The 19,864-nt window shown below is 37.6% G+C and overlaps 1 protein-coding gene across 6 annotated transcripts in view; it reads right to left on the bottom strand.

The window, feature by feature from the left end:
• Positions 1-19,864, bottom strand: part of LOC140150778 (protein unc-13 homolog D-like) — a 106,862-nt gene that overhangs the window by 45,617 nt on the left and 41,381 nt on the right. For 5 of the 6 annotated variants that reach the window (XM_072172891.1, XM_072172892.1, XM_072172894.1 and 2 more), the window contains exons 2-8: positions 14,931-15,015; positions 12,292-12,375; positions 5,746-5,862; positions 3,738-3,797; positions 2,778-2,844; positions 1,646-1,868; positions 13-57 (exon numbers count right to left, since the gene is read on the bottom strand). In XM_072172891.1, coding sequence (XP_072028992.1) covers positions 13-57; positions 1,646-1,868; positions 2,778-2,844; positions 3,738-3,797; positions 5,746-5,862; positions 12,292-12,375; positions 14,931-15,015 — 681 coding nt within the window. Of the gene's footprint in view, positions 1-12; positions 58-1,645; positions 1,869-2,777; positions 2,845-3,737; positions 3,798-5,745; positions 5,863-12,291; positions 12,376-14,930; positions 15,016-16,859; positions 17,065-19,864 lie in introns of those variants that run through there. The other variant, XM_072172893.1, reaches the window with a different exon arrangement.

Raw genomic sequence — 19,864 nt, 5'->3', positions numbered from 1 at the left:
ATAGCAACTCACCACACTTCTAGCCTCAACCAATCGGAAGCCAAGTCGTCTACTGAACTATAAGAAACATAATAAAAGAAACTTATCATGAAAATATAACAGTTTGTGGGTCAAAGGTTCTTTTCAAGACATTTTTTTAACCCGATTTGATTTTCATCACATGGGAAGAGGAAACCCAGACAACGGCTCACACTGGTTTTGTAGTACCCTGTAAAGGTGGATATTGTGTGCTGCATTTATTTTCATGAACCTGTTGTCTTGAATCACTGAAATTTCAGTGAAGTAATTGGATTCCTTGCCCTTATAATATACATGTTACCAGTGTGTAGTTATTTTTTGAGAAAAATGCAAATTAGTCACAAAATTTATCAGGGGGTAGTACCACCTTAAGTAAAACATTCTTCAATATTGTAGTTAATTTAAAAAAGAGAAGAGCGAGTCTCTGACTGTTCAATATATCGGTTTGGTTACTTCGATAAATAAAATAATAATAGAAATAAAACCAACAAAATTAAAACAAGAAAAAAGCAAAATAAATACACACACACCCTCCACACAAAATAAATAATTATAATCAGAATAGTAATAAAATATTAACTAGAATTACGCGGTTCGTAATTAAGATGGCCCCCACAAAGCTATACACCACATGAGGTCACCATATACTATCACCGTACCAAGTTTGATATAATATTGGATGGCTGAGCATGATACCATAACATATCGGATGAGTCATAAAAATATCGGACGAGCCAACGGCGAGTTCGATATTTGTATGACTTAATCCGATATGTTATGGTATCATGCTAAATAAGCCATCAATATTATCATTATTAGGTTTTCTTAACTCCTAATAACCCTGAAAACATAATAATGAAGTTGATCGGTGATTGCGTTAAAGCTGCAGAGTGGATTAATGACAACGTAGGCCAAATATGCAAATAAGCTCATTAACAGTGATCGAATTTAGGAAAAATAAATGGTTGTCCCACGGACAACCAGATTACAATTTCTGGTTGTCCGTCTAAGTTTTTGGTTGTCCGTAGGCCTACAAATGTGACTTTTGGCTAGATTTATGGTTGTCCGTGGACAACCGAATCAGTATTTTTGGTTGTCCGGCGACTTTTTAGTTGTCCCGGGCAACCGGACAACCAAAATTTCGAACGCTGCTCATTAATATTCATAAATATGCAAATAACATGACACAAAAGTATACAGCACATGAGGGCACCATAGACTATCACCGTAGCAAGTTTGAAGATAATCGGTGGTTGCATTTAAGCTGCAGAGTGGATTAACGACAATGTAGGCAAAATATGCTAATGAGCTCATTAATATTCATAAATATGCAAATAATGCAACACAAAACTATACAGCACATGAGGCCACCATACCCTACCTCCGTACCAAGTTTGAAGTTGATCGGTGATAGCGTTTAAGCTGGAGAGTGGATTAATGAATTTGCTTCCGCCCGGACAAAGAAACAAACAAAGAAACAAACAAAGAAACAAACAAGGGAACAAACAAACAAACAAACAACCATCTGGATGATAACATAAGCCCCACATATATGTGGGGGCCAAAAAGTAAATAAATAAATTTAAAAAAAATCCAAATAATAAATTCAAAATATCAATTTACTTACAATCTATATGTCTCGTCCCATTCTGGGTCTAACGTATGGCTCACAACAGCCGTAGTTCGCAGCTTATCAGGTGGAAGGTGATCTTTTAAAATAACATGTTTGAGAACATCCTTGGTGAGAGTTCTGTCTTTGCCGGTCTTGTCCTTGCCGACCTGCGGGTAGTGGCCATTAATCTTCCTATTGCCTGGTATGATGCCTGCTACACAGAAAGGATCACTGAATCCTGCAGAGGGAGTATAACAGCAAGATTCAAGAATGTAATGCCCCATTTGGCTATTCCAGTTGAAATCCACATACACCCTATGGAAGACATGACCTTAACGTCCAAATTAAGAGGAGGTAATGATTTTCAAATGGGTTTACCTAAATAGGTGACTCCATTGGAATTTACACCCCTTGTGTGGGAGATTAAGGTCATGTGTTCCCTAAGGAGTATGGACTTCAACTGGAATAGCCTATATTTCAATTTCCTCTCACTCAATGACCCCCTTTTTTTGTTTTGCTGTCACCCAATGTCTCCCTTTTTAAATATTTATGAATGGATTTTAGATAACCTCTCTCCAAATGTCCATTTTTTTAAACGAAATTACCAGAATTTTGGAAAATTCTCCCCCCAAACCTTTTCAAATAATTTGTGTATTTCCGCACTGTTATTTATAGCCCTAAAATTGACCAGGTCTCACTGAACTCAGTGCTGCCGACAAGGGGGGTTAAAGGGGTGCGTTAACCCCCGGGCCTGGGTTCCTAGGGGGCCGTAAAAAGTAAAGAAAACATGCCTTTTGGGCCCATAAAAGCAAAGAAAAGATACCTCAGAGGCCCCTTTAAAAAGGGGGCCCTGACGTTCATTTTACCCCCAAACCTGTTATGGCTCTCTGCGCCTCAACGGCACTGACTGAATTAACCCCATTTTTGAATGCTTCTCACCCAATGACCCCATTTTTTTACATCAAAATCTCAAACTGAAAGACCCCTAGTTTTGCTGTCCGGACATCCCAGTCATTTCGAAAGTCAAATGCCTCCCCAGGGCTGAGGTAACTGAATGCATTGCAGAATAATATATATGGTGAATGTTTTTTCTTTCCTCATCTTGCCTTTTAGGTGCTTATAATGACACTTAATAAATTGTCCTTACCATTAGAATCCATGGCATCCAAACCTCTTGCTGCTACAATTGTTACTTTCAGTACAGGGGGTGGTTTCTGAAAGAAGAAAACAAACAAACAAATAAATAAACAAAACTATATTGTTCCATAACTGTACTATCATCAGATCAATTTAGATCAAAATTCATGTTACCAAAATACACCTTCAAAGGCATGATCAGTGACATGTTAAACCAGAAAACATTTCAATAAAATTTCTCAAAATTTTGATTATTTTATGGACATTTTGGTGGCCTTTAGGCGGTTCCGAAGGCAACACAGCCAAACAGTGGTTGCATCCCACTATTAAGATCTGGTTCACACAAGTGTTTTTTTTTCCGTCGATTATGATCATGTCATAATCGTATTATGATATTAGTATTGTGTGTCCGCTCAATGTCGTCGGCATCAAGTCAAATCAAGTCAAGTAAAACTTTATTAAATCCACAAGGGAAATTGCACTCATGAGTGCTCCTACATGTATGTACATACAAACACATAAATTACAACAAAATATCATATCATATCAAAAACACAGTGAAATACTACAACCATGTCATCATTAGCGAATGATGAAAATTTCCATCATTGGGCCGGTTCGTAGCATGATCGTGTCGTAATTGCCGATGAAGAATACCAGTGTGTACGCACTTTGTCGTTGTATTTATGTTTACTCTATGGACTTCGTAATTGTCGTGGTGTATGTATAACCAGAATTTATTACGACACGCTGACCGTGTGGATGCTTACATCATTCATTTATCATAATCATGTCATAATCGGGTAATTACGACACAATGACAAAAATATAGTGTGGACTGGGTCTAAGTCAAAACCTTGGTGGCTGATAATTAAGCTAGCCATTTTATTCATTTATTATCAGAAGTTACATTGGTTATTGTATAATAAAAGTTGATGGCAAGGTACTTGGGGCTGACAGCTATGATTACCTTTTCGTTTTTAATTGCTAAGAGCATGGCAGTGTGATCATCATCATCCACTTGGAAAACCTGCAAAAAATTAATAGTTGTAATAGCAGAAGTTGTGAAAGCAGGACAGGCAACAACAACAGTAAGAGTAACGGTCCGTTCATACTACGGTGGGAGCTCTATAGTCCGAATGTTCTTTATTCCGACGGTTCTTTAGTCCAAAGGTTCTTTAATCCGATGGTTCTTTATTACGAAGGTTCTTTATTCCGACGCTTCTTTATTTCGAAGGTTCTACCCGTTTACCAATTCGGACTAAAGAACACGGTATCTGTTTCGGACTATAGAACCGTTTTGCAATTTCGGACTATAGAAGCTTTTTTTAAATTCAGACTATTCCATATTCGGACTATAGAACCCTTTTTAAAATTCGGACTATAGAGCCTATTTTCATATTCGGACTAGAGAACCGTTTTTAAAATTCAGATTAAAGGACCTCTTTTAATATTCGGATTAGGGAACCTTTTTTAAAATTCGGACTATAGAACCTTCGAAATAAAGAAGCATCGGAATAAAGAACCTCTTTTTAATTTTTTTCGGACTAAAGAACCTCTTTTAAAATTCGGACTAGCGAATGCTATGAACACATGTTCGGACTAGCGAACCTGCGGACTAAAGAACCTTCGGATTATAGAAGCGTCGGATTATAGAGCAGTCCCCCATACTACGCCTTAATGGCCGATATATTAATTACTTTTTGCTGCAACTCAACACAACTCATCACATTTCCAAGTTAAAATGTATATAACTTAATTGCGAAATTAAAATTAAAATTGCGAAATAACTTAAAATGCAGTATTTCACAGTACAAACAAAGCAATTGCGGCGTAGTATGAATGGTGATTATTTTTACCGCCACTGATAAATTGCAAATATCAGAACCAGGGATGGTCGTGGTCTCTCTTTTCTTTTCGAATAGCTTTGACAAAATTATTGAGTGGGCCAGTATAAAAACGGCCCATGGCACATTTTTTGTCATTGGGAGAAATCGGCACTGTAAATGTACGAATGTTCAATAAAATACATAAGAAATTTGATGCTTTAAAAAAGATTAAATTGACAGCATTCCCGAGTTACATTCATGATGTGTTATGTTTGTATGGATGACCTTTGGTGACTTTTGACATTTTTCAACAGCGCCCTCTATTTTTCACAAATGTGCCATGGGCCGTTTTTATACTGGGCCACTCAATTAACGTGTACAGGGATGACTCTTCCTGGGCACAGCAGGACCAACAACTTTATGTGACTTCTGAACCACGAGATGTTGCACATACACTACCTATAGACCACTTGACATGTGACGTCATTGCCCGGCAGTATGCGCACGCATTATGGTACTTTCCATTGTTCTTTGCCCTGCAGTGTGCGTGCACATCGTAGTCTGCTCAGGGCATGTGTATTTTAAATCTCCCACCACATTTAATATAGTACAAGAAAGCCATTGAACAGTGAAGCGGTTCGTTCTGGCATTTCGACAGACTAATCCCTCGCCTTTGTTAATAAACAATGATGTAAAGTGTTCTATACTACCTGCATGTGCTAGACAATGTACATATATGGGGGTGAGAAAAAATTCTATAATTATAGTCTGCAAAGTAACGGAACATACTTGCATGATTCCTGACCTTATTGGAATATTTTGGGAGAGGAACAGAATTCTCAACTAAGGCAAGCCCAAGGCTCAAACTCTCGCTCGCAGATCGTATTCTCGACAGCAGTGCAATGACTTCTTAACTGTTCAGCCAATTTGCTCTCTCATCTTTCTTTCATTCATTCTTTCTAATTCTGTCAACCCTTTTCTCTTTTTACTCCTTTCTTTCACTTTTCATTAATTCTTTGTTTAGTTTCATTTATATTATTTTTTTCCTTCTTCTGATTACTTTTCACTCTTCTTTCTTTCACTTCTCTTCCTTCTCTCCTTTCATCTTCCGTCCAGCAAACAAACAAACAAATAAGCCAACCAACCAACCTCTTGTAGGTGTCCATACATATCAATATGTGAAGGCACAGGTCCATCTGTGGAGTCAATGTCTGATCCAAGCTTGTGATGAACCAAAGATAAACAGCTTTTATACAGTGCACTAAGCTGAAAAGAAACAAAAACACCATAAAGCGATAGAGGTGTTATCGACACATGATTTCTAATTCAACACTTCATCGGGGAGAAAAATACAACAATCGACACAATCATGTTGACACTCGTAATGAGATCTAAAAAATGCTGAAAAAAGTAAATCTAGATCAGCTTAAAATTGTGCCGATATGAGTAACGATCGCTGACTTCCGGTGTAAACATACTTTGTGGTTCGTTCTACTTCTGGATTTGGGTCAATTTCGGGAGATAATTATCGACTTTCCAATGAAAGCATGATTGTACAGTAAGCTTATTTGGACAAAACAGCATGGAAATTTCTTTTTAAATTCTTTTTAATGTGTCATAAAGTGTCAAAAAGGAACAGTTTATTTTGACATTTCGGATTTAGGGTCATGTCAATGATAATACGACACATACGAAATATCGATACCACCTTTATACGTCGACAAAAAAAAACCCCGTTCTACAGGTGGATGGACCTTTCACCTAGTGTCGGTCTGGATATTTTTTTTACATAAATGACCCCAAAATCACCAAAATCTATAAATATTTTGTAATTTGGGGAAATACCCAAAAAAATAATTATTGGTTCCTGATATTTCGATATTTGGGTTGGTATTCATCGATAAAGGAAAAATTTGTTTCCCAATTCTTGTCAAATCTGGGTCAGTCAGGTCGGTAGAACAGGGTTTTCTTTTTTCATCACCTAATTAACACTTTATCTGATCTGAGTATTATCTATTCCAGCTCCAGTTTATACCCTGGACAGTTGGATGCCTTGTAGCATTTACTTATATTATAACAGGGCTGTAGTTCCCAGGTAGTGGCAGTTAACTCTGGTGAGCGAAGGCTAATCCTACCCAGGGCAAGTATATGCATGAGGCGTCACTGGCAGTGTTCGAATTAAGGAAAAATAAATGGTTGTCCCACGGACGGACAACCAGGTTACAATTTCTGGTTGTCCGCCTAAGTTTTTGGTTGTCCTCTAAAAGATACACAATACAAAGGTGAGTTTTGGCTACAGATTTATGGTTGTCCGGCGGACAACCGAATCAGTATTTTTGGTTGTCCGGCGACTTTTTTAGTTGTCCTGGGCGAACGGCCAACCAAAATTTCGAACGCTGGTCACTGGATTTGGAACAGATAATAAGAATAATAAATATTTCCAAAATAGAGAAAAATTGGTACATGCAATTTTGTTATTGTTGTGCCGCATGATCAGTCATGTGAAAGCTCCCATATAGTGCAAGTAACATACACTGCACTATTGTAGAATGCCACACAGAAAAATAACAATGGGTTAAACCTTGCTGACCCAGACCCATTGCACTATTGTTGGGATTCTAAATTTGCATTTTAGTAAATTTCAGTGTGTGTGTTCATGTGTCTGGATACTGTAAACCTTTACCTGTTCTCATGATTTGAAGAGTAGATATCTATAGCTTAGGCCAAAAATAATTTTTTGCTTGCCCTCCACCAACCGACCAAAAATTGGCCAAAATCAGGGTCCACCCTTTAAAAATTCTTTTTTATTTATTTATAGTTTTTAGTTTCTAATTTTAATGGTTTTTTATTACTTTTTCTGTGTCTAAATTTCATTTCAAAGCTAAATTTGGCCAACAACATTACTGTAAACTCATTTATAACATTTATAACTATCCATTCATGCATCAATGTTTCCAATAAACTTGGTGTTTTATGCCTGCATGTATGCAGTTGTTCTAATTGAATCAATTTCTATGGTGCATCTTGAATATTGACGGTCTGAAGTGAAGTCTTGATCTTTTCACATGACCAATGTTCATTGCCTACAGGCCTACAGTAGTCAGTCAATAAAAAAATATATATAATTTTCCGACCGACAGACCCACCCACCCCAAAAATCCCACTGGAGGGCAAGCAAACAATTTTTTCTTGGCCTTATTTGGCTCTGAGCTGTTGTCCTGCTTGCTACCAGTACCATTTCAATTTGAAATTGATTAGTTTTGATCTTAATTTTAAACTTTGATTATATAATTTCATATTGGTGCCTGCAGAAGAGCAGTTTATAAATCTGGTCAAAACACCATACTGAATATGTGACTTCAAAAGTAATCTGTAATAAAATGTGGCAATTTAACTTGAAATTTAAGTTTTAAATCTATGAATGAAAAAAAAAAAAAAAACAATTTTGAAACTTGTGTGGCTTACAAGGGCGTACACCTCCCTATCACTCTGCAATGTGGATGAGTTCTGGTAAAAGCTAAATCTTTTTTGAGGTATTTTGGGCCTTTCTGTGGACTTGTAATCAAAAAGAGATGCATGTTATAGCTTAACTAACCGTTTGGGACCTACACATGAATTTGGATCCAAAAAGTTGCATTAAACGCAACTGTTGAAAAAAGTAGGCCCTCGGATTGAAAAAATGACCAGAAATGACTTTTCAGGGTAGAGAACAGGTTAAAAATGGCACTGTTTACCCTAAACAAATGCCATCCATTATTAAACTGAAACTGAAACTGAAATTCAAATTGTTCAACTATTGCCCAGTGTCTACACTGATCAATTCAAGTACTGCAAACTTATTTGTGTGTCAATATGGTCATCCCCTGAAGGCTTGTGAGCAAACATTGATACTGAGAGATTGTTGTTATGGTAATGCACATATCAAATGCATCCCCGGCCCCTGGGGACCCGGGAATGGCCGGGTCGTGGGCCGTGGATTTTGGGTTTAAATGTTCAAGTCCCGGTAATCACCTGACCAGTCCCGGACCCATCCGGCAAAACTCTCAGCCACTCCCGGCCCCGGGCGAATATCCGATGCAAACCGATGAAAACCCCGGTATTCCCGGCCCAAGTTCCCGCCCTGAGCATCGGATATAGGCCTGGATCTTAATATGGTTTTAATATCGCGGCAATCTTGTCATGCGGGCTCAAAATTCGGCAGGTATATCTTCAATGGACTGCCGAGCTCTGGACATGCTGGGTGGATTACGCTTCAAATATTATAATAGTACTATAATAGGCCAAATAATAGGATGATAATAGTATCTTTGTTCTCCACCGCACTTGACTGACTCTCAATGCAGGTCATTTTTAGCAACCTTTTAATCGTGCAAGCGCCCTATATTTAATTAATATGCATGCTTGTTTTAAATATATTACGAGGCATGAATGGCGGGTCGGAAAATGCCGGAATTAACCAGGAATATCGAATTGATATAGGGCCTACATGTAGGTCTATATGATTAAAACATCAAAGATTTGAAAGAAACAGATCACTGCATGTAGGCCTACTATGTTTACATCTGTCCAGACAACGGTGTGGCGATCTTTGCTTAAACATTTTAAGCGCATAATATTATAGGCCTATATATGATTTTTTTATGTCAATTCAAAATGCAACTTCAATTATAATGAGGCTATTCTGTAAAGGACCATACCCCATCCAAATAGGCCTATCTTGTAACTTGTTTAAAATCAAATGACCATCTATCAAACTTATGGTGCACAAGTTATTAATATTTTGTTTCACGAGGTTGCCATTTCGGATATTATTTAAAACATCCTTTCAACGATTTGTGATTAATGATATTGTTAAACGCTCCAACATGAAAATATAATATAGGTTTGAAAACCAGTATAATTTATTAACACAAGACATTCAATTAAATTTTCATATCATACATGTACATCTATTTTTTTTTAAAGAAGACAAATACAGCTTGAGAATTTATATAGAACATGTACACTACCTATAGTATAATATTAAGTATTATGGCCATGTAGCAGTCATTCGTAGATGTCACAAAAGTATCATGGATTCTTTTATTAACACTGTCAGTTTTGTTTTTGAGTGTAGGCCTAATAATTTAAAACTTAACTCTCGGCGGATGGTTAAAACTTTAAATAAATAACGTAAAAAAATATAAAAAACAATACATTTGGCATAAATAAGCGTATAGCAGGCTCTCGCTTGCTTGCGTGCATGTCAAGAAGCCAGTGTGGTCTGGTTAAACATGATAACTTTAGAGCCCTGCTAAATAGCAAATACATGGTCTACTGCAAAATTTGGTTGAATTGATTTATATGAACAGTAACATTAATGTGGCGACTCAGTGGATTATTGATATACATCCACGGCTCATGTGAGACCCCTGCGGCCAGGTGATAGGATTCCCGGCCCATAAATGCGGGCATCCTTACTATCAAGCCACGGCCATGTTCACGGCCCATTTTACTGGTTGGAAAACCCGGGTAAGTTATGACATAATCCCGGCCCTCGCCCGGTAAAGTCCCAGCCCAATTTCCCCGGTGTTTGGCCGACGTCAAGTCTTATACCAATCCCGCCAACACCGGCTCCCCGGGACACATTTTGAGTCCAATCCCGGGTCACATGATGTCAAGTCCCGGACCATCCCCGGGTCCCCAGGGGCCGGGGTTGCATTTGATATGTGCATAACAAGGCATTCTTATTTGATTATTAATTAGTGCATAATCCAATAGACAAGTGTCATATTTATAAACTGCATTAAATCATCATTATTTAATTTCGTGAACACACAACTACCATCCTTGCCAAAATGTCTTAGGACACTGTAAAATATATATTAAAAGGCCTTTTTTTAAAAATATTTCCGTTATTATTACTATGCTGAAATGGAGTTTCCTTTGGTGCCAAGCCTAAACCTACACCCCCCCCCTCCCCACCAACCAATGTTTTGGGTGTCAATAGCCAGGTATGACCAAAAAGTCTTAACCAATCAGCAAAAAAATGTAAAAAAGAACTTGCTTCAGGGTTGCATGACTAGGCTGCTAAGTCTTAGTCGTGACTATTAGCGATAGTATCGCGGATGGTGTACAGGCTACAATGGGAGTGAACCCCCAGGGAGATCAACTCACAGTCATTTGTTTTTCGTCATGTCTGTAACCGGCAAAGGGGTGGCCTAGAAACTCCAACTAGACCGTGGTGCCATTATTTTTTGGGTTTTTTCCCGGATTGGAGCACTAACAAAATGAAAGTGCTCTTGCGTTTTAACCACAGAATTAGAGAAGGATCAAGAACCGGGACTCAGCCGACATCATGATACAGGCATGGAGCAAAAATTGGGGGTGTTTCCCTCGGAATGCACTCGAGGCATTCATTGTTATGCAAGCGTGACATGGATGATGGGTGCATTTGAGAGATGCCCTTGATGCAACCTTCATGGAAGTACCAACACGCTTCAGATGAGACACAGAATTGTTTTCAATCGTCTCTGCACACTGTCTGCATTAGACTTCTCCGTAGTCCACTTGCCCATTTTGCATACTCTGGCTATTATAATACATTTAAGCATAAAACTCCGATTTATATTGATTTGTGTGCAACTTATAGATTTTCATATATCTGTATCTGATCTTTTCAGTCACCGCACTCCCTCTGTTTATTAGCTTCCCAAGTGGACTACTGACTTTGCCTTGCGGTTAAGATTTTTAACACGGGACTCTATGGAGAGTTAGGCCAATTAACTAAAATTGGCCATGATGTAATGCATCTTTAAATGGATCTGCCTTGTGATTGGTCGCCCATATCTTGCTATGGTTTAAATCTTCCGGGCTCGCGCCATTACCATTAACTACACCGCATACACAACTATCTGTGGTATTTGCGGCGCTTTTGTGTTGACGCCGAAAGTTAATCTCTCATCAAACATCTAGCGCGCCTTGTACTATACCATGCTTAGTACTTGTGGTTAATGGACTGATAAACAAGTATGCTTGACAGTGTGTTTTTAGAGAGCAAAGTCCCGGGGTAAAGTTCTGCTTAAAATTCAAAGTCCATAGTCGGATTTTCGGGGTTCGCTATCAATAAACTGATAGATTCCAAAATCAGAATTTTTCAGTATTAAAGTGAGCCATTATAATTATGCAAGATAGTGTTGCATTCAATTACTTTTATTGTCACTAATCATCTGATATTTTTTAACTCTTTATGACCATTTTACTATTGAATACTTTAATTTTAATAAACATCAGTATAATTTTGAGTTCAACGAAATGGGTTCATCATGACTAATAATAACATATTTTTTATAAAATTCGACTATGGCATAGTCTATGTCGGCATGGATCCGGATACCCCCAATTTTCTCCCCACAGCTGACGTCGCAATTGGACGTGGCGGTGTAGGGAGTCACGGTTCTCCTTCTCTAATTCTGTGGTTTTTCCTCAAATTTTGACCTCCACATAGTCAGCAATAGTCCATCAGTCACACCTTTTTGGTGCCAACAAGTCGGCTGCTAAAAAAGTTGTGCAACCCTAGTTATTACAATTTATACCACCCCAGTTGTGGCTTGCAAATTGTCATATTATCTGAAAAGGCAAAAGTCATATTTGACAGAAAATGGGAGGATTTCAAACACAGTTATGCACTATTTCTACAGTACTAGACTCTCTTACTTCTCTTTTTGTGAGTTGTGGTAAATCATTGCATGTTTCTGAGAATGAGATGGAGACCAAGTTGTCTTCAAATTGATCCTGTGCCTGAGGAGACAAAACAAACAAACATTGAAAAGGTTCAAAAGGTTAAGTTGATTTACTGAAAGATGTGTTTACATCATGTCACAACAACATTAGTTGATTGCAGGGGTGGGTATTAAAGTATGTTTGGGTAGGGGTTTGTCGATGAGAATTTGAAAGTGGACCCATCGATAAATACCAATTTTTTGGACCCATCGATATAGCAAAAATCAAAATTTTCAGCCAATTTAATACAGATTGTCTTAGTTCCAACATTTTCCCCAAATTCTGGGAAATTCCCAAAATTTTGGCTATAGTGAGGCAAAATTGCACTATTTTCCACACAAAAAATGATAAAAGTTTGAAAAACAAACCCATCCATATACCCAAATTAGCCTAAAAGAGGGGTTTCTTATGTGACATGATCTGGTCCTGTGGTCCATATATGGAGGCCAAAGGAGGCATTTTTGAAAATTGAGTTACTATTACCATGATTACACACATTAGGCTATCATATACTGAAATATCAAATGTCTAGCATACTTGGCTCTAAAGTTTTGAAGTTTTTGTAATGTTTATTTTCTTGTGTATTTTACTGTATTTTTACTCCATTTCAAATTTGCCACCTTTGGCCTCCATGGACCAGATCATGTCACATATACCAAAAAACTAAAAATGCTACCCAATACCCATGTTTGCAGCCAGTTGTAGCGCTAAATTGCGCCATGGGGGTCATAGGCGCATTCTTGCAGCTTTTGGCGCACAAAATTACCATTTAAAGGTTGCTAAAGGGTCATCTGAATCTGAAAATTGTTTTGGATCCATATCATAGTTTCACAAAATTTCTAATTATTGACCCCTTTTTTGAAAACCTAGCGCTACCCCTGTCTGCAGCACGTTCCCGTATGGTCATTTGTACCGAGTATCTATCCCCCTGGGATTTACTGAAGGGTGTGTTTACATCATGCCAGAACAATTAACATACAAAGACAGTCTAAATAAAGCCTACAACTTTGAGACATTAACCTTCTAGGCTTTGAACCTCAAAATGTATATGAAATTGTACTTGTTTAACATAGTGGTAGGCTGTACAGCCCCAAAAATGAGGGTATGTTTCAAAAAGTTTAGGGTGCCAGCTGATTTGAAGTAGTTTATCCTCCTGAGCATTTTGACACCTTAAGCGAGGGCGCTGTCCAGCCAAAAAGCTGTTACATATCCAACTACTGAAACACTAAAATTCCCTTAATAACCTTGTTTGGCCTGCTGAACATTGTTGTTTCAAATATATATAATATTTATTTTGGGGGGAGGTAGACCTATGAAATTTTTCTTCAAAAAAGGGCAGATTTAAATGTTTTTTCACGGCAGTGAAATGATGCCACTTTCCCCCACATCTCATATGCACAGTTTATCCCTTACATATCCTGTGTCATGAATAGGTATTGTATGTAGCCCACCAGCCCTGTGGTTAAGAGTCTAGGAAATAATTCCTAATATCTAGTTTGTATGCCTTTATCTAATCTTACCCCACATGACAACTTAAAATTAGCCCTAACCTGGAAAAGAGTCTGTCCAGTGTTTATAGCCATCACATGCTGACAATACACATAACTGATTGGTTAATCAAAACTAGCAGGTCATGGCCAGGCCTAATTACAAAGTAAACATATCATTCTGTATAGAAAACTGTGCAGCAGGCGATTTACTTCAGAAAATTACTACATTGCACAAAACGAAGTCCATTATCTATAGTTAATTGCATGTTTATTGACTCTTGTAATAACCCATGTGTATAAACCTGTATAATATTGGTGTTCATAAAGACTATAAAGAGACAAATATCCCTGACCCTGACAAAAGCTAGCAAGAGTAAGCTGTGTAATTTGTTTACTTTAGTGATAAGATACAATTTTCTTCGTAGTTATAGCCAAATTTGTTTCCTAGTAGGTGACTTAATAAAAATTCCTTTAAAAAGGAATGGGGCGCCCAATGTGAGCTTGGTCGTGATGTGGTAAATTTCATGGTGTTTAGATTTGGTATTATCTCTTGCAAACCCGGTGACACCTCATTATAGAAATCAGACCTGTCGACAGGTTATAAGAGGGGATAGCCTTTTCCAGGCATGAATTGGGCCATATATAAAGAAAGTTTTGCTACTTTGCAACGCAATAAAAACCTAAATGCAAAACGAGATTCTGTAGGTGGCTCCTGAGGTGGCTTAAAAAACTAAATGCAAAACGAGGTTTTTAAAAAATATTGTTTTCCGGAGTCAAGACGCAGGTATCATTATTAAGCCTCATATCACTTATTTATTGTCGAATAAGTGCAGAGTAGGTTAGATATGAATATTAAATGTTAGACCAAAGTAGCTCAAAGTACATGTACAATACACCTGATCTGTGAACTTGTCTTTTTAAAGACAAATTCTTGTTACCATAAAAAGTGGATCTTTTGTGAACCTTTTCATCAAATAAAGGCTGATTGTCAAAGTATTTACAGAAAAAAGTGGACTTTTTAATCAGATTGCCATTTTTTAAGGGGGGATGTTGGACTCCATGGCTACGGATATGAACACTTACCGTGTGTGCTAACTGTAAATTAGATCCCTGTTTTGATGGAAGAGCAGAAAAATTCTCAAAGAAGTTCCCATCGGCTTCAGCAACTCTGAAAATAAAAACAAAACAATAGGAAAATTTAAAACCATGTTTCTTGATTCAATATTCCTATCTTCGGTTTTAAAAAGCCTATTACCTTTTTGGAATCAATTGGATGCTTTACACCCAATATTTATTGGTCCTGCTACATCTCATCCAATATTTTAAAACTCATAGCTCAACCAATAAATATGGGCTCAATTGATCTAATTTTATATCACAGTTTTACAATCAACCCAGATATTCTCTGTGACACCAAGCAAACCACAGGCTTTTTTTACTTTGACTGGATACTGGCCAACGTTCCCTGCGGGAATCACACGGTCAGGAAAGGTGTGCACTTGATGTTATGCTTAGTCTTGCTTGTAGATGTGGCTTGCTATAGCTGCTTTGAAGGTATTTGGTTCTTGTATCTTAGCTATTGATTCTGGAATAGAATTCCAGTCTCTGATTGTTCTGGGCAGGTAAGAGTTCTTGTAGCAGTCTTTCGTGGCTGCTAGTGTTGCGAAGGCTTGTGAGTTAGTATGCCGTGACGCACGTGGGGGCGGGCTGAAGGAGTTTTCCGACAGGTAGGGATAGGTGACCAGTGATGGCTTTTTGAAGTATGGTCAGTCTTCTACACTTCCTTCTGGACTGTAGCGACTCCCAATCTAGCTGTCGAAGTAGCTCTGTCATGCAACCCTGTGGTTTAGGAACCTGAATCTTGTCACTTTTAACCCTATTGATTTAGGATATGGATTGTCCAAGCAAAAATCAATTATGTTTCCACAGTTTAGCTTTACTTTTAATTTTCTCAACATTTGCAATAATAATTTTCTCAACATTTACAAGAATCTCAATTTTTTTTACTGCCCAAATTTATCTTGGTGGATCACAGGTGCAGAGTATATTATAAATACAAAAGGTGCAGCAACGTAGAAATTTAAGCACAATTAATTTTTCGCACTTTGCCAATGTTTAACTTTTTCCCTCGTTTTTAAATTTGCAAAGATTCCTGAAACATCAACCTATACACAAAAGGAATTATTTGCGCGAAAATAAATAGAGCAAAAATTTCTACTTTTACAGCCCTAAAGTGAGAGCTGGCACAGATAAAACTTGCTTTCAACACTCCCCCTTCAAACAGCTAAAAGCACCCTAGCATATCAAACATGCTCATCTATAATGAGAGAGTTACTTAACCCCAATACCCTTGTACATACATAGAATGACCTTTGAAAATGTTGGGTACAAAACTCATACTCCACAACTTCAGGTCAAATTTTGAGATGTGATGGGTATAAAGGTCAATGAACCGTGCTTTTACAAATTGGACTGTTTTCTGCTCATTTGAAGTGTAGGGGTGTATGCTTCAAGTAAGGATGGTAATGACTTTATTACTTGAGGGTGTTTTTTGGATTCCAGTGTGAACTCTCTGCCCCCATATGTTATCCTTTGTACACAACAAGTCACATGTTGTTAACTTTTCAAGGCACACTATGCATATTACACCCCCTCAGCAGTGTAGAAAGTCTTTTACTAGTATGAGGGGGCAAAGATAAATTTTCGTCCCCACTTGTCAATTTTTGTTCCATTTTTATCATTTTAATGACTCTACTCTTTGCCATTCCCATTTCCATCCCTTAAAATTTATGTGGGGGAGAATTCCCCCGGTTCCCCTCACCATTACACTTACATTTCGGCACATCACATCAAAGCTCCCATTGGGCGCCCCATTCTTTTTAAAGGAATTTTTATTGTAGTATAGTAGGCCTACTATTAAAATTTATCCATATTTCTATCACTTTGAACATCATTATTGCCAAGAAATATATGACTGTGCAGAAAACATACATACATACATGTAGTCTATACCTTGGGTGGCACTTCTCTGATATGATCCGGGGTTTGATCCAGCCAAGAGCTTGCTTCAGCCCAGTAACCAGTACTAACAATGGAGACTGAGGCATAACTGCAAACCTAAACTTTTTTGTTTAAACGGTCACTCCGTGTGGAGACACTCCTTGGTCCTGATGGGACCAGGCTCAAACAAAATGTTCAAGCCAGGCTAAAAATCCTATAATAAGCATGCTGTGTGTATGGAAAGAGAAGTGAGAAACATCCAGATATGAAGACAAAGAACAAGGAAAAGAAGGCCACTCCCAACAATCAAGTTAACAATTTTACTGTCAGCCTTTGGGTCTACATGTATCATTCAATATTGATTGTTGTACAGCTATGTGTAAAATTACTTTTCAAATATTTACTTTTAAATATTATACACCCCATTGGAATCACTGAACTGGAAAATTGCTCATTTTCACTGATTTGAAGAGCCCATAATGATGATTGCTTATCATTCTAAACCCACCCATGTGTAAAATGTGCCCAATGCTGTTTTGTTTTGGGTGTAGTGTGAAACCATCTACTTAGCAGTTTACATTTGATATTACAAATAATTTGGAAGAAGTTGGGTACCATTTATTTGGAAGGTCTAATTATACAGATTTGTAGGTATGGTGATATTTAATAATAATAATAATAATAATAATGGAGCGTATTTCTACTGCGCAAAATTCATCAAAAAGATCTCAGGGCGCGAAAACAAAAAACAAGGACACACAGTGAAACAAAAAAACCCTTAAGAATCAGGGAAAGCATGTTGGAAAAAATGAGTTTTAAGGCTACATTTGAATTGAGCGAGGGAAGTGATATTGCGGATGGTGTTGGGAAGGGAATTCAAGCTACAGGGCAGCATAACGAAAAAAGAACGCATACCGCAGATGATAAATTAACACGCAGGGTCCTGAGAAGTTTTTCAGATGATGAACGCAGGGAGCGTTGAGGAACATAAGTACAGAGAACTGAGAAGCGGTAAGATGGAAGTTCATACATGCATTTTATTGGCCTATTTATTCTTAGTGTATTAGCTCAGTGACCCCAGCTGTCCCTCAGCCAATATTTGTAAGTTTGGGAAATTATGCAGTTAAAAGTGTTTACTAAAGGCATCTATTATCATATCATCGATGATAAGGAAGTAATAAAAAGGAACAAATAGTATCACTGACCAATCTATGCATGATTATCGTGTTTAAACACCCCTTTACCAGTCTAAACGCAGGACAACCGATCTTTTGTTCTGCTTAGTCGCGCTAAAAGTCGATCGATACATGTTAAAATCAACACAATTCCGAGATACACCTTTTTGCTATGCAATTAATTTCCTCGGTCAAATATAAAGTAATATTTTTTTCTCTTCAGTAATGTCAAATAAAAACATAGTGCTTGGATGAACATTTTTTTTAAAAATCCTGGTGTTAAAATTAAGCATCAAATTGTGTCTTTTAGTGTGATATTTTTGATTTTTATAGGCCTTTAGTTCGCCCGAGAGCTTTTTACAGAATTCATTTTTAGCGTCTCAAACTAATATAGTTTGCTAAAGAAAGATATTTCCCACCTCTGTAAAGCACATCGTGTGGGTCTATATATTATAGCTTTGTCAGAATTTCCGCTTTTATTTTACCCTTTTCCCCTTCATGCTCCGTAAAATGTCAAACTTAGTACTTTACCTCGAGAGCAACCAGCAGAAATAATCGATATTTCAATTGTTGTCAACCCAGGTCCCTTTTCCATTGAAAACCAGGATTGCCTGACCAGCGATTTGGTAGCCCAAATCCCCAATTCTGGTAAATGAGGTGGATTTTGGAAATTTGCTCCCGTGATAGCCTGCAATTTCAATTTATAGGGGCTATGGATTCCATGATTATGAAAACCATTTTGTCTGTTTGTTTGTTTGTTTATTTATTTACCTAGGATGAGGTCCATGGGAAAATCCACTGTCCAAACCTAGAAAAATTCGTGTGTTATTAGAGGGATTTTAATTTTCTGTCCCTCCTATCTCCAGGTGAATTTTGAATGACCCCCCCCCCCCCCCCCATCCCGGGGTTGGCATTTTCATTACCCCCTTCAGACTTGCGCTCGGGTTTGTGTAGGCATATTTGTCATAATTTAGCGCTATAGGACCTACTTTCTAAATGTATAGCTATAGCCGTGCTATATAAATATTATAAGGTACCGGTATGTAATATTATGTAGGCCTATGGGGGTGGGGTGGGTACTCAACACATTTTAACCATGACTTACAATGCAAGGCTCATTGTTACCATAAATGATTTTTCCTTTAGGTCATTATAATAGGTTGTTATAAACTTCCGTGTTTAACCTTGTATTGTTTTGGCTGGGTTTAAGCAATTTCAAACAAACACAAACAAAAGGCACTATACCGAAACACTAGGTAATTTCTTTGCTATATTGAAGTTCTGGCAAAACTGTATCCAGGCCGGGCACCCAGAGATATCGATCTACAATGCTAGTATTTCACGCGTGGATTTGAAATTTTCTCAGCTGGTAGTCAAAAATTATGGAATCAAAACGGAAATTCTGACAAAACTATGATATATCGCTCACGGTGATGTGCGTTAGAAAGTTGGGAAAAATCCTTCTTTAGCGAACTATATTACTTTGAAAAGCTAAAAGGTTGATCCAAAAAAAGGCTGCGGGCAGAGTTGAAGCCTATCAAAATCGAAAATCTTACACTAAATGACTGAATTTCACGACTAAGTTTAACACTAAGATTTGAAAAAAAAATACAGTATCAAGCATTACAGTTTTTCCTGACATTTACTGAAAAAATGAAAATTATTGCTTTTCATTTGGCCGAGAAAAAAAATCTTACACTGAAAAGGTGTAACTCAAAAATTTGTTCATTTGAATACCAAATTCGATCGTTTGTATTGCCTTATTAAATGACTGAGTGAGCCTTGCAGAACAATAACAATCGGTTGTCCTGCGTTTAGACTGTTACTGTAAATAGATTATCC

This window comes from Amphiura filiformis, chromosome 4, assembly GCF_039555335.1.
Source record: "Amphiura filiformis chromosome 4, Afil_fr2py, whole genome shotgun sequence".
Classification (NCBI taxonomy): domain Eukaryota; kingdom Metazoa; phylum Echinodermata; class Ophiuroidea; order Amphilepidida; family Amphiuridae; genus Amphiura; species Amphiura filiformis.
The sequence above is the reverse complement of the archived record's forward strand: the minus strand, read 5'-3'. Positions and strand labels throughout refer to the sequence as shown.